Source organism: Eubalaena glacialis, chromosome 6, assembly GCF_028564815.1.
Source record: "Eubalaena glacialis isolate mEubGla1 chromosome 6, mEubGla1.1.hap2.+ XY, whole genome shotgun sequence".
NCBI lineage: Eukaryota > Metazoa > Chordata > Mammalia > Artiodactyla > Balaenidae > Eubalaena > Eubalaena glacialis.
In genome coordinates, this window is record NC_083721.1 from 26,083,483 (window position 1) to 26,097,294 (window position 13,812).

Here is a 13,812-nt window from a genome sequence, read left to right on the forward strand (position 1 = left end):
TTTTTTCTCTTATGTCATTTTTTGCTTTGCAGAAATGGCAGCATTATAGTCATATTTGACCTTCTCTTTGCCCAGTGGGTGTCAGATGAAAATGTAAAAGAAGAAATGATTCAAGGCATTGAAGCAAATAAATCCAGCCAACTGGTCACTTTCCATATTGATGTGAACAGCATTGATATTTCAGGTATCTGTGAACATTATTTGATTTCTTTGAATTGTTAAGCTATGAAATTAAAATTCTAGCTATTTACCAGGGAAGCAATGGGATCACCCTGGACTTTAGAAACCTGTCTTATTGCCTGAGGTAACACATTTACATAAGAAAAATAAAATATGGAGAAAATGTATTTGAAGAAAAATGTCAGTGAGAAAATGTTTGTAAAATATCAAACATCAAAAAGGTTCTGAAAATATTGGCATGCATAAATGTTTGCAGGTCTGATCACACTTTTGCCATTGGCCAAGCACACCCTGACTTTCCAGGAACCCTGCATTGGAAAGTGACACATTACTTTGTGATAGTCATATAGATATTATTAGATTACATAGTCAAGTGGCAAGTCCAGTCTCTGATTGAGGACTTAAAAGAAGGAAAGGAAGTAAAAAGAGGGGATTATGAGTTTGATTCATCCCAGTTACTTATAAAAAATAAAACTTTATTTTAAAATGATAAATAATTTTAAGATAAAAATAAATCAAAGGGGAAGAGATATAGGGCATCAAAAATAATAGCAAGACAATAATGTCTAGCAATGTTAGGCTATTCTAAATTTTCCATTTTAGTTATTTCCCATTCAATTTAATTCAACAAACATGTATACCATGTCCTATTTTGGTTGAAAACAATAGTAAGTTGCCAGGCCCATCCAGATCCACAATCTGTTATCTGTAAACCTTCAGGCTAAATATGTTTCAGAATTCAGAAATTTTTAGATGTTAGAAAGCTCATCAATATATAGATATCCACATCAAGTGGAATTAAGGCAAACAGCCTATTGCCAGTTCAAATAGTTTTGCTTCAGAATGAGATGTCAGTATAGATTTGCTCTTAAAGGAAACATAAAAAAACATGCATTTTTAAAATTTTGTTATAGTGGATACAAAATTGCAGACCTCTAGCTGCTTTTCTTTACAGCATGGGTTCATCAAGCACAGTACTCTTTCACTAAGCCCCCTACTATATCCTGCCATGCCTGTTCAGTGAGAAGACAGCTCAAGTTCTTAAGTGCCCCTTCTACTGATGGTTTGGTCCCCTCTGGCACAGCTGCTGGAGCAGAGACTGTTTTGGATTTTTGTCTGATTCAAATGAGCTGAAAACTACTACTAACTATTATTAGCTACAACAGGTGGTTTTTCTATCAACACATTTACTCCTCATACCAATCTTATTACACAATATCTTTGCTACCCCCATTTTACAGATGACACAACTAACATACAGAAAATTTAGCTATTTCGAGGTGGATTGAGGATTCTGACCCACGTGGTCTTAGCCTAATATCTGCTCTCTTAGCGCTTATATTAGAGTTTCTTTGTAATAGTTTTGTCTTTAAACAATGTTGATTATTTTTCAATAGTCAATTTTCTTCTAGAAAGGTGGTATCTTGCTATCTTTATTTGAATAGGCATCAGTTTCTGGAGGCGTGCTGAGGCAAATGAATTGACAGGTGTGCTGAAACTTATTTTCATGACTCCCTACGGTGGGACTATTTGGGAGAGGGGAGTTTGTGGTTTTAAAATTTTTATTTATTCAATAAAACCATATCCTTTGAATTAACTTAGAATAAGGATCATAAATGCAATAAACTATATCACAACATCAACTCAAGAATATGATCCAGAAGTTGAAGTTACATTTAACTTGTTGAACTATTATTAAAACACATTTATAAACATAATACGAAGCTTAATTTTAGGTATTTAAGTTTAATATTCACTTGCATCATGTGAATTTTCAAATTTATTACATTTTTAAATTGGTTAATAATTTCACAGGTACCTTTGATTTTTATATAGTATACTGTCAAACCAAACATAATGAAAATTAAAATATTATCTTCTTTATGAAAATATCTTATAAAACTTATTTTATCTTCTTTATCAATAATCTGCCATATATCATTTATGAAACTGCTATAGATCTTTTAGAAAGAAGACAATGCAGTAATGAAGAAATAATGTAATAAACAATCTAGTTAGTAGAAGAGGACATACCTCTTAACCCACTTACCATAAGTATTGTTTTGAATGAAAACAAATTAATTAGATCATAAGATATGCTTTGGTTTTCTTTATTTTTAAAGAAAATAGTTGTCATTATATCTTTAAAACTATTAAACATGTTACTGGGTGAAGAAAATAGCTAGTTTTTATCTTTTATGTGAAAAGCACTTTATACTTAAACAGTACTTAGTTCCCTGTAGATATTATCATGTGTAAGATTATTTTGGCATCCATTTGTTTCAGTGCAAAGCCATTGATTCTAGGTCTGACAAGATATGAGATATGGTGTGTTATGTTGTCTCTCTTAAATATAAATTATTCTATATAATTATGATGAATAAATAGATATCTTTCTTAAATGGGTAAAATAAAGCAAATATTTTGCATAGGTAAATTTATAGAGAGAATACATAGAGATTCTGGAAATTCATCAAATGTACCACAATCAAATTATAATTAAATAAATAAATAGGAACATTCAGGATGAGAAAGGATGAAATGGAAACTCTGGTAGATCAGATGCCCTTTGAATGAATATTCAAACTGCACTCGATGTTTTGTAATATATTTATACTCTAAGCCCTAACTTCAAACCAACTTTACTTTATTCCAGCATCTTTGGAGAATTTCTCTACGATAAGTCCTGCAACAACTTCAGGTCAGTACTTATGGCATTTCAAAATGTATAATTTGGTGACCATAAAACTTTATCACATTAAGCAAGGATTCAATTTTTTTTCTGGCAGCTCTTTCTAAATGAGATATTTAGTCTTCATATCAAAATGTATAAAGCATACATTTGGTTAGGAATAACATAGTTCATAATATTGCAAAGTTCATAGTGCCTAGTTATATATACAAGGATATGCATTTCCAATTCCAACGCTTCTTTCATATTTTAAATTCTATATACGTATGTATGCATATATGATGTGTGAGAGTGTGTTTGTGTGTGCGCCTGTGTGTGATCTCAAAATATGGCTCTGATCATGAAGCCTTGGAAATGAAACTCTGACATTTGTAAGGTCACTATGAATGAGGGAAAGGAGTTCAAAATATAATGAAATGATAACTTTCAAAATGTATCATACTCTTTGGAAAGGACAATCTAAAGTTTAATGTTAACTTTGCTCTATTCCAGCATTTTCTCCACCTTATGTTTCTAACTACAATTGGTCACTACCTCTTCACTTAGTCTTATCAAGATCATACCGACTATCAAAAGAGTGCTTTGAGAAATTATCAATCGTTTAAAAACTAACCTGAGTTATCTTAAAATGGAAAATCATTCTGTTGTAGAAAAATTATTCAAATTGAAGTCAAAAGATTTGAACACTAATCCTGTCTGTCAACTACCAGAATCACTGGGCATTTCACCTTCTGAAAATCTGCTTCCCATAAATTGTAAATAATAAAATTTTCTAAATATTTTAGAAGTCATCACAAATATCAAATTCACATAAAAATGATTTTTAAAGTGTAAGTTGTTATAAAACTATAACCACATTACTTTTACTGTTATCCATAATCATGACCATTTTTATAATATTTGAAAAATCTATTTGTTTGAAGTATCTACTTGGACCAGGTACCATATTTTACAAACATTATCTCATTTAATTCTCAGAATGATTCTGTAGAGATTAATATTTTTTCCACTTAAAAATACATAAGTAATAAAGAATGTGCCCAGAGTCACACAGCTATTAATTATCAAAGTCAGGAATTAAAAGGAATTCCTCGGGACTCCAAAGCCCATGGTCTAAGCATATCTCAAGCTCCTATTTCAAACAACAGCAGATTAATCTAGAACATTTTAGTCTACAGCCATTATGAAATTAATGAATTCTTATGTTTAGTTATTGATAATTGAAAAGCATCATCTTCATTATTTAAAGAGTAAGCACATCTAAAAACCTCTGCTCTACAGCTCTAAAAATCAATAAAAACATAAAAGATTTATTTTTAGCTCCAGATACAAATGATATATTCTTTCTTTCTCTTTTTTTTTTGATTTTTTTGATATATTCTTAAGTTAATAAATATTAATAATTCATAGTAATTTTTTAAACTCTCAAGTAAAATATTAAACAGAAGGAATTCCTAATAATCAGTTTTAAAATGTAATTGTTATTTTTATGTCATTTATTCTTACAGACAAGCTAACTACCAGCAGTCCTCTGGCAACTCCAGGTCAGTTTTAATATTATTTCTCTTATTTCAAAAAAACTTTTCGCTAATATTTCGTTTTGAATCCTGAGAATTCTCTGATAACACAGCAGTTAACAGTACCCTTATTTAATAGATAAGAAAACTAGAGCATCAAAGTTTATACTTTTAGCCTAATATTTTACCAAAAAATAACAATGTATTTGAGGCAATCAAGGCCTGGATTATCTGATCTCACTTCAGTCCTTTGTCTATTAGAACCATGGTTATTACCTTTTGCTAAGAATGCCACCAATCTGATCAAAATGTCTGCCAGAAAGGATGTAGGCTTCATAGGATGTGAGGGAATTTTTTCTCTAATTACTCTCTCTGCATGCAAGGGAGACGTGCTTGCTCTCTCCTCTTAACACAGTATGGTTGCCAAACCAGTACCAAAGTTGCCTTGGATTCATTCATTCAGCAATTTTTCATTAAATGCCTACCTTGTGCCAACTCCTGGTATGTATCTGTAATGTGACAATTTTTCTGGATTCCTAGTAATTATCTACTGTGCCTTTGTCTACGTGCTGGTTAACCAAAATGTCTTCTCTGGTCCTAACTTAATCTTCATGTTAAGTGGTCTGGATGTGACCCTAATCTCTTTAGGTAAACTCCATAAAGGCAATAGTGTGTGGATCGTCAGCTCCAAAAATAATACTGCCATTTTTATGTTATTAGAATTTATATCAAATGTTATATACATACAAGGAGAGAACATTTGTGAAATTATAAATGATCGCTGAGTAACACAATAATTCTTGGATAAAATGGTTGGTGTGATGTTTGAAAAGCAGAATGATATATGAATCATTAATCAAAATGCTTTATGAAAAAAGTCATCCCACCTCTAAACCTATAGAGGTCTTTTATGGTAGGATAAGCCTGCCTGGGGTTGTATGTAGGTATTATCCATATAGTAGCACAACATATTGAAAAATAAAACTGCTCTTCAGCCCATAGTCCCTTATCCAATGTAGAAAACTATTTACAACCTCTAAAATCACCTTTCAACACACTTTCAAAAAATGATTTTAGGATCTATAGTGACTAATTCCTTTAGTCTAAAAATAAACTGAAAAAATAATTTTAATATATTTTGAGAAATTTATTTCTAAAACTTTAAAAGTCAGCAACAAATATCTAAATTAGTGCTCTGTTTTCCATTTATCTGTCTGTTTACTGATTCACTGAGTGATTCATACAACCCACAGTTATTGAGGACCTCTTAGGTATTAAAATGCCCTAAGAGAAATAGGTGGAATGACTTTGGGGGGTGGGGGGGAAACAGTGTTAAAGCAAGAAATCCTTGGACTTAAGTTTTCCCCCTAACTCTCCTAAAGACAAACCAAACAAAATTATAAAAAGTGGCTGAACCATATGACCAGTTCCTTGCAGGACTATGTCTTGTCCAAAACGTCCATAAGACATTTGTCCACACCAAAAAGGTCCTTGATAATTTGGTCCTGTCCAAAATCATTTGACATGGACCAAATATGCTCATGGACATTTTATATAGGACCAAATTTTAAGGACCTTTTGGAATGGACCAAATGTCTTATGGACCAAAATATCTCACAGGCCAAAAGTCTTGTGACATATTGGCCAGTATCAAAAGTTGGCTAATAGCCCAGTTTTTTCTGGCCAAAGGAGATGGAGAATGGGGAACAGAGAGCATGAGGGTAATACTCAACCCGTACTTTTCTCTCCTAGGGAGTGGAATAGAAATCTCCTTTCCTACATGTAAACTATAAGAATGGGATCAGTACATATTTAGTCCTATCTTTCACTCTTTATGTAAGCATTTGATAATCAAAATGAAGACCAAAAAGTAACATACAATTTTCAAACACTGAAAGTGTGTGGGTGAATCCACCATAACCATTTCCACCAATTACTGTACACGTCACTTTTGATAAGCTACCTAGTCTTCTTGAACTTTGTATTTATTATCTGAAAGGCAAAGATTTAAATATATATCTTAGAGTGATCGTGAAGAAGAGAAATGATACAGATACAAATTAATGACTGGCATAAAGAGGGACACATGTTAGATCCTTTCTCCTTCCCCCCTTCAGACTTAGACCAAAAAAAAAAAAAAAAAAAAAGCAGCTGGATACTTTTTTAAAAACACTTTTCAAAAACTAAACTAAGGTTAAGACAAGATTACTGTATTCAGTAATGCTCATTTTAATCTGATCATTTATTTGACCAAAAACACTCCATATCCAAAGCTTTCCTGTTATTGGAGACTGTATTGAATTACTTTACTCAATCCTCAAAAAATTATAATAAGGTAAGTAGGTGGCAAAATATCACATTCCCTCTTTTACTGGATCCATGAGTCCCCAGACATCCTTCCCATTTATTCCTCTCATATGTCAAGATACTATAGATCTGTAGAAGGGAAAGAGACAATTAAACTTGAAAACCGCAGTTTCCAAACAATAATTTATTATGAATATGCCTTTCAGGGATGTTAACTTTATTCTCATTTTTTATATGCCTGGAAGACAGAGTGTGAGAAAAATCAGCAAATGCATGCATCATATACCTGGGCGTTAGTAATATTATAAATTCTGCCGCAGAGAATTTTTATATGATAGTTGGTACAAAGTCCATGAGGATTATGTTCTATTGCTCAACTGTCTTTGTGGCCAATTACTGTAAAGTTTTACTAACCCATTTGGAAGAGTAAAGGGAGAGATGGGAACGAAGGCTGCATTATACCGATTGATTTCTGGCTGCTACAGTGTGCCTGAGAGGGGCTCTTTTGGGCAATTGTTCACATGCTTGAAGGGTTTCTAGAATACGCCTTGTTCTAGTCTTTTGTTGCTTACTGTGTAGGCAATGATTGCGAAAAAACAGAAGTTTCACTATCATGGGCTTTCTCAATCTCCAACAAAATGCAATTTGCCACAATTCCACTGTGTGGAGGGGTTTGGGGACTGAAGAAAAGGAACTGGCTGATTTGGTGAAGAACATAAAATTGGGTCAAGAGAAGCTAAGGCAGAATTATACTCCTCAAATGAATTAATTGCCCCAGGACGAAGACACAGACACTGTAAACACCAAATGTATTTTGACTTTAAGTATTTTTTTCTCTGCATTTGAGAAAAATATATACATATATTGCTAAGCACTCTCGTCTAATTTAAGACATTCCTATGCACATGATAACAGAATTAAAGTATCTTTCCACTATAATTTCATTTGAATTGACCAGTCATAGTCTTGCTAAATAGATTAAATTTGTTCTTTTAAAGTAGATGAGAATTTCTGTAAGGTGATACCTCTTTTTCTAACACAGTACAGTGAAATGAACTTGGTCTCTCAAGGCAGACATTCATGGATTCAGGTTCTGATTCCATGACTAAGTAAGCTATTAAAGCAGACAATTACTAGGAACTGGGTTTAATTTGTCTCATCTTTGGCCACCAAGCATTATTACCCCTATTTAAGTAACAGAGAAAATAAAAATCAAAGACTTCCAAAATGTGATTTTCAGATTACTGTCTTGTGTGTAATACTTCTTATAACTGGTTTGGAAGAAAACAAATAATGGATTTCAGTCTTTTTATCCTCCCCCATGCTTAGCACAGAGTCTGCACAAAGTAGGCACAAGAGATTCCTCACCCCAAATCACCGGACATTGATATGACTGTGAATCACTCTGAAGTAATCACATTTCAGTGTGTACTGACTCCTTCATAATACAAATATAAACAGTTACTTAAAACCTTCCATTTGCAGAATTCCAAATAATGCTCATTTACTGGTGGGTTTTCATAATTTGCCAAAAAATTAATATCCAGAAGATAAAATATCATATAGATATAAAAATATGCCAATCTTTTTCCCACTCAAGAAAACAGCAACTAATATTCAGACAATTTGAACAGCTTTTAATAAACAGAACCAATTGTTATTCTCTTTGTGCACATTTCCTTAAATAGAATTTCTTAACTCCTTTGCTAAAAATTCCCTCTTGAGAAGTACAGTACATATTTCCTAGAAAAGAAGAAATACTAGAGCAAAAATTAAGGAATGAAATGGCAAACTAAGTAGTACACAAATCAAAACACTCTAGTTTTAAGAATGGAAGGTCGTTTTAAAAAACTAGCATCTGGCTAATTTCTGTAATAGTTAATGTATTAACCAATGGTTTTGTTGGGAATTGAAATCATATATGTGTACATAAGGAGATGAGATGGAGACAGCAGACTAGGTAAAAATAAAATCTGATAAAATCCCAAAACACACTTCCTTTATATAACAAAACTATATTCATATTTTCCATATTGGTTTTTATTTTTTAACATCTTTATTAGAGTATAATTGCTTTACAATGTTGTGTTAGTTTCTGCTGTATAACAAATTGAATCAGCTATATGTATACACATATCCCCATATCTCCCTCCCACCTTCCCTATCCCACTCCTCTAGGTGGTCACAAAACACCTAGCTGATCTCCCTGTGCTATGCGGCTGCTTCCCACTAGCTATCTATTTACATTTGGTAGTGTATATATGTCCATGCCACACTCTCACTTCATCCCAGCTTACCCTCCGCCCTCCCTGTGTCCTCAAGTCCATTCTCTACATCTGTATCTTTATTCCTGTCCTGCCCCTAGGTTCTTCAGAACCTTTTTTTTTTTTTAATTTTAGATTCCATATACATACGTTAGCATACAGTATTTGTTTTTCTCTTTCTGACTTTCTTCACTCTGTATGACAGACTCTTAGCCTATCCACCTCACTACAAAGAACTCAATTTCATTTCTTTTTATGGCTGAGTAATATTCCATTGTATATATGGGCCACATCTTCTTTATCCATTCATCTGTCGATGTACATTCAGGTTGCTTCCATGTCCTGGCTATTGTAAATAGAGCTGCAATGAACGTTGTGGTACTTGACTATCTTTGAATTATGGTTTTCTCAGGGTATATGCCCAGTAGTAGGATTGCTGGGTCGTATGGCAGTTCTATTTTTAGATTTTTAAGGAACCTCCATGCTGTTCTCCACAGTGGCTGTATCAATTTACATTCCCACCAACAGTGCAAGAGGGTTCCCTTTTCTCCACACCCTCTCCAGCATTTATTGTTTGTAGATTTTTTGATGATGGCCATTCTGACTGGTGTGAGGTGATACCTAATTGTAGTTTTGATTTGCATTTCTCTAATGATTAGTGATGTTGAGCATCCTTTCATGTGTTTGCTGGCAATCTGTATATCTTCTTTGGAGAAATGTCTATTTAGGTTTTCTGCCCATTTTTGAATTGGGTTGTTTGTTTTTTGGATATTGAGCTGCATGAGCTGCTTGTAAATTTTGGAGATTAATCCTTTGTCAGTTGCTTCATTTGCAAATATTTTCTCCCATTCTGAGAGTTGTCTTTTCATCTTGCTTATGGTTTCCTTTGCTGTGCAAAAGCTTTTAAGTTTCATTAGGTCCCATTTGTTTAATTTTGTTTTTATTTCCATTTCTCTAGGAGGTGGGTCAAAAAGGTTCTTGCTGTGATTTATGTCATAGAGTGTTCTGACTATGATTTCCTCTAAGAGTTTTATAGTGTCTGGCCTTACATTTAGGTCTTTAATCCATTTTGAGTTTATTTTTGTGTACGGTGTTAGGGAGTGTTCTAATTTCATTCTTTTAGGTGTAGCTGTCCAGTTTTCCCAGCACCACTTATTGAAGAGGTTGTCTTTTCTCCATTGTATATTCTTGCCTCCTTTATCAAAAATAAGGTGACCATACGTGCGTGGGTTTATCTCTGGGCTTTCTATCCTGTTCCATTGATCTATATTTCTGTTTTTGTGCCAGTACCATATTGTCTTGATTACTGTAGCTTTGTAGTATAGTCTGAAGCCCAGGAGCCTGATTCCTCCAGCTTGGGTTTCCTTTCTCAACATTGCTTTGGCTATTTGGGGTCTTTTGTGTTTCCATACAAATTGTGAAATGTTTTGTTCTAGCTCTGTGGAAAATGGCATTCGTAGTTTGATAGGGATTGCATCGAATCTGTAGGTTGCTTTGGGTAGTAGAGTCATTTTCACAATGTTGATTCTTCCAATACAAGAACATAGTATATCTCTCCATCTGTTTGTATCATCTTAATTTTTTTTCATCAGTGTCTTGTATTTTTCTGCATACAGGGCTTTTGTCTCTTTAGGTAGGTTTATTTCTAGGTATTTTATTCTTTTTGTTGCAGTGGTAAATGGGAGTGCTTCCTTAATTTCTCTTTCAGATTTTTCATCATTAGTGTATAGGAATACAAGAGATTTCTGTGCATTCATTTTGTATCCTGCTACTTTACCAAATTCATTGATTAGCTCTCGTAGTTTTCTGGTAGCATCTTTAGGATTCTCTATGTATAGTATCATGTCATCTGCAAACAGTGACAGTTTTATTTCTTCTTTTCTGATTTGGATTCCTTTTATTTCTTTTTCTTCTCTGATTTCTGTGGCTAAAACTTCCAGAACTATGTTGAATAATATTGGTGGGAGTGGGCAAGCTTGTCTTGTTCCTGATCTTAGAGGAAACGCTTTCTGTTTTTCACGATTGAAAATGATGTTGGCTGTGGGTTTGTTATATATGGCCTTTATTATGTTGAGGTAAGTTCCCTCCATGCCTACTTTCTGGAGAGTTTTTATCATAAATTGGTGTTGAATTTTATCGAAAGCTTTTTCTGCATCTGTAGAGATGATCATATGGTTTTTCTCCTTCAGTTTATTAATCTGGTTTATCACATTGATTGATTTGCGTATAATGAAGAATCCTTGCATTCCTGGGATAAACCCCACCTGATCATGCTGTATGATCCTTTTAATATGCTGTTGGATTCTGTTTGCTAGTATTTTGTTGAGGATTTTTGCATCTATGTTCATCAGTGATATTGGCCTATAGTTTTCTTTCTTTGTGACATCTTTATCTGGTTTTGGTATCAGGGTGATGGTGGCCTTGTAGAATGAGTTTGGGAGTGTTCCTCCTTCTGCTATATTTTGGAAGAGTTTGAGAAAGATAGGTGTTAGCTCTTCCCTAAATGTTTGATAGAATTCACCTGTGAAGCCACCTGGTCCTGGGCTTTTGTTTGTTGGAAGATTTTTAACCACAGTCTCAATTTCAGTGCTTGTGATTGGTCTCTTTATATGTTCTATTTCTTCCTGATTCAACCTCATAAGGTTGTGCTTTTCTAAGAATTTGTCCATTTCTTCCAGGTTGTCCATTTTATTGGCATATAGTTCCTTGTAGTAATCTCTCGTGATCCTTTGTATTTCTGCAGTGTCAGTTGTTATTTCTCCTTTTTCATTTCTAATTCTATTGATTTGAGTCTTCTCCCTGTCTTTCTTGATGAGTCTGGCTAATGGTTTATCAATTTTGTTTATCTTCTCAATGAACCAGCTCTCAGTTTTATTGATCTTTGCTACTGTTTCCTTCATTTCTTTTTCATTTATTTCTGATCTGATCTTTATGATTTCTTTCCTTCTGCTAACTTTGGGGGTTTTTTTTTCTTTCTCTAATTGCTTTAGGTGTCAGGTTAGGATTTTTATTTGAGATTTTTCTTGTTTCTTGAGGTAGGATTTTATTGCTATAGAGTTCCCTCTTAGAACTCTTTTGCTGCATTCCATAGGTTTTGGGTCATAATGTTTCCATTCTCATTTGTTTCTAGGTATTTTTTTATTTCCTCTTTGATTTCTTCAGTGATCTATTGTTTATTTAGTATTGTTTAGCCTCCATATGTTAGTATTTTTTACAGATATTTTCCTGTAATTGATATCTTGTCTCATAGTGTTGTGGTTGGAAAAGATACTTGATATGATTTCAATTTTCTTAAATCTACCAAAGCTTGATTTGTGACCCAAGATATGATCTATCCTGGAGAATGTTCCATGAGCGCTTGAGAAGAAAGTGTATAATGTTGTTTTTGGATGGAATATCCTATAAATATCAATTAAGTCCATCTTGTTTAATTTATCATTTAAAGCTTGTGTTTCCTTATTTATTTTCATTTTGGATGATCTGTCCATTTGTGAAAGTGGGGTGTTAATGTCCCCTATGATTATTGTGTTACTGTTGATTTCCCCTTTTATGGTTGTTAGCATTTTCCTTATGTATTGAGGTGCTCCTATGTTGAGTGCATAAATATTTATAATTGTTATATCTTCTTCTTGGATTGATCCCTTGATCATTATGTAGTTTCTTTCTTGGTCTCTTGTAAGAGTCTTTATTTTAAAGTCTATTTTGTCTGATATGAGAATTGTTATGCCAGCTTTTTTTGATTTACATTTGCATGGAATATCTTTTTCCATCCACTCACTTTCAGTCTGTATGTGTCCCTAGGTCTGAAGTGGGTGTCTTGTAGACAGCATATATACAGGTCTTGTTTTTGTATCCATTCAGCCAGTCTTTGTCTTTTGGTTGGAGCATTTAATCCATTTACATGTCAGGTAGTTATTGATATGTATGTTCCTGTTACTATTTTCTTAATTGTTTTGGGTTTGTTATTGTAGGTCTTTTCCTTCTCTTGTGTTTCCTGCCTAGAGAAGTTCCTTTAGCATTTATTGTAAAGCTGGTTTGGTGGTGCTGAATTCTCTTAGCTTTTGCTTGTCTGTAAAGTTTTTAATTTCTCCGTCAAATCTGAATGAGATCCTTGCTGGGTAAAGTAATCTTGGTTGTAGGTTTTTCTCTTTCATCACTATAAATATGTCCTGCTACTCCCTTCTGGCTTGCAGTTTCTCCTGAAAGTTCAGCTGTTAACCTTATGGGGATTCACTTATATGTTTTTTCTTGTCTTTCCCTTGCTGCTTTTAATATTTTTTCCTTGTATTTAATTTTTGATAGTTTGATTAATATGTGTCTTGGCATGTTTCCCCTTGGATTTATCCTGTAAAGGACTCTCTGTGCTTCCTGGACTTGATTGACTATATCCTTTCCCAAACTAGGGAAGTTTTCAACTATAATCTCTTCAAATATTTTCTCAGTCCCTTTCTTTTTTTCCCTCTTCTGGGACCCCTATAATTTGAATGTTGGTGCATTTACTATTGTCCCAGAGGTCTCTAACACTGTCCTCAATTCTTTTCATTCTTTTTTCGTTATTCTGTTCTGCTGTAGTTATTTCCACTATTTTATCTTTCAGGTCACTTATCCTTGTTTGTGCCTCAGTTATTCTGCTATTGAATCCTTCTAGAGAATTTTTAATTTCATTTATTGTGTTGTTCATCATTGTTTGTCTGCTCTTTAGTTCTTCTAGGTCCTTGTTAAACATTTCTTGTATTTTCTCCTTTCTATTTCCAAGATTTTGGATCATCTTTACTATCATTACTCTGAATTCTTATTCAGGTGGACTGCCTATTTGCTCTTCATTTGTTTGGTCTGGTAGGTTTTTACCTTG

At 33.5% G+C, this 13,812-nt stretch overlaps 1 protein-coding gene across 1 annotated transcript in view; it reads left to right on the top strand.

The window, feature by feature from the left end:
• TMPRSS15 (transmembrane serine protease 15) overlaps positions 1 to 13,812 on the top strand; it is a 134,656-nt gene that overhangs the window by 9,304 nt on the left and 111,540 nt on the right. Inside the window, exons 4-5 of the mRNA XM_061192958.1 lie at positions 33 to 184; positions 4,381 to 4,416. Coding sequence (XP_061048941.1) covers positions 33 to 184; positions 4,381 to 4,416 — 188 coding nt within the window. The remainder of the gene's footprint in view (positions 1 to 32; positions 185 to 4,380; positions 4,417 to 13,812) is intronic.